Source organism: Eimeria necatrix, genomic scaffold (assembly GCF_000499385.1).
Source record: "Eimeria necatrix Houghton genomic scaffold, Enh_scaff2770, whole genome shotgun sequence".
NCBI classification, from domain to species: Eukaryota; Apicomplexa; class Conoidasida; order Eucoccidiorida; family Eimeriidae; genus Eimeria; species Eimeria necatrix.
In genome coordinates this window covers 1-2,171 of record NW_013653326.1, presented here as the reverse complement: position 1 = coordinate 2,171, position 2,171 = coordinate 1, and the positions used below count along the sequence as shown (strand labels likewise).

The 2,171-nt window shown below is 54.9% G+C and overlaps 1 protein-coding gene across 1 annotated transcript; it reads right to left on the bottom strand.

Moving 5' to 3' along the window:
- Positions 1-5: 5 nt before the first annotated feature.
- ENH_00037600 (hypothetical protein) lies at positions 6-1,990 on the bottom strand (the record flags this gene model as incomplete). Its single annotated transcript, XM_013580545.1, has 3 exons — positions 6-574; positions 878-1,542; positions 1,846-1,990. Coding segments are annotated over 3 exons (1,379 nt in total), but the record flags the coding sequence as incomplete, so codon positions are not given.
- Positions 1,991-2,171: the final 181 nt, after the last annotated feature.

Genomic DNA, 2,171 nt, shown 5'->3' with positions numbered 1-2,171 from the left:
CGGACCGGAAAGCCGTCTTCCACCGGTCTTCCTTAGCCATACGTATTTGATGGAATCCTGCTTCAAGATCCAAGGTGGAAAAATACTTGGCGCCTCCCAGCAGCTCGAGAATGGTTTGGGTGGGAGATAAGGGAAATTCAGGGGCTATCGTAAGGGCATTTATAGCCTGGTAATTGACAACCATACCCATCTTCCGCTCCCCGGAGCCATCATCATGTTTGTCCACCATGATCGTAGGAGAGCAAATAGGCGAATAGGTCGGTCCGATCCAACCATTGTCCGATAATTTAGCTATCTCCTGTTTGTGGAATGTGAGCTGATCCGGGGTCATACGGTATATTGCAGATTCCGCTGGAAGTTTTCCAGGCACAACGAGAATATGGTGATCATGAGGGCGCTTCGGCGGTAATCCTTTAGATAAGGTATCGGGAAAAGCCGCTCGATACGCGTGCAACACCTGGGCGACCTCACATGGAACATCCTGCGCCTCTGGCGAAGTTATCCATTCGTCGAACAGAATTTGCTCTAGTTTTGCCATAGGCCAGGGAGACTCCTCGTCACTCTCCGCTGCCACCTAGGCGGTTGAGGCCAAAGGACTACGCCAGCCGGAGGACGTGGGTTGATTCCCAATTAACGCGCAACAAAGCGCGTCTTGCCATTCATCCGAGAGCCTTAGGGGCACTGCCGAACCGGCTTCGGGCAAAGCGAGTATGAGATGCAAACCGTGCAATGGAGTCCTGAGATCATTTGTGTCAGCCGCCGCCTGATGAACGAGCGACGTTATCCGCGCCTTCGCCTTAGTCTTCGCGTGGGACTTATATCTTCTTGGAGGCGGGAGTAGGAATATAGCTGCCTCCTCGGCTGACATACCTGCCACTTGTTTGGCCAATATCTCATGTGCTTGCTCTGCTGGGGTCCTTGGGTGGACGACGGTGGGACTATCACTTTGCAGCGTTGCTTCACCAGTCCGAACGACCGGTAACTCGCACCACTGGCCATTCACATAGGTTCGGAGTTTGTCAGACTGAAAATACCAGACCACCTTGTGTTCCGCCAGCCAATCCAAACCCAAGACTACGTCATAGGGAACGGTTCCCACTAAAAAGTCCCCGGAAAAACGTACATGTCCGCACCACAACGTCAATCCTGTCACAACCCGATCAATGCGTAGTTGTGCACCTGTAGCTACGGTGAACCTATGTTCTTCTGGAAGTCTCCGCACTTTCATCTGCAGTCGTTCGACTGTTTTAGGACTAATGAAACTCCTCGAAGCTCCAGTGTCCGAAAGGGCCTCCCAAGGACTCCCTGCAAGCTCAACGCGAAGTACCGCCGTCGCACCCACACAACACAACGCTCCCCCTTGGTCGTAAGACTCTTTCCTGCAAGTCTCCCGCCACCAGTGTGGCACAATCGCACTCGCGTCTGACCTATAGCCGTCTTCTGTTGCCTCTGCAGACTTCCTGCTGCTATCCGTCGTCGCGTCCGGAGTCTCTTCATTCAGGATCGACGCTGACCCAGACTCCACCGCATTTCCGAAAGCGGCTGAGTCCCTCCCGCGTGCCCATCGCTCGTATTAGTTCTTCCCGCAGTGCGGAGGAGTTGGTTTCCCCACTCAAGGGAGACTCGAATGGCATTAGGGCCTGTCGCTACCGCACACATCATCCCTTTGCCATGGCTACGCGGCTTAGAACGCTCGTCTCCAACCACGCCTAGGCCCGCACGTTTAGTCGTTCCGTCTTCTCAGTGCTAGCACGGGTGGGCGCCCTACTGCTCTTGCCCACCGGCTCGGGCCGGCCTCGTTCACACGTAGGACAGTCCCGACCATAGTGTCCCACACCGCCACACTTCTTGCATATTTTCCCCGGACGTTTGGTACGTTCCCCTTTGCTGGGGCAGACACGTGCCGGATGTCCGCGACCCTGACACTCAAAGCAGTTAGTGTGGGTTCTCCCAGGGCGATTTTCAGTTTCCTGGCGCCCACGGGGTCCATTAGCTTGGATGGCAGCCCTAATGGCTCGACTTGTCCTTTCTCGGAGTTCCAGCACACTCTGCTTGGGCTCGTAGAGCCGTGTTGCGGCTGTCGCCGCTTGTTCCCACGAGTGATTTTTCACCTGTCCGTTATTGGTTATTAGAAGATGGAGGTCTGTCGGTAGCCCGGTGCAGTAATAGAG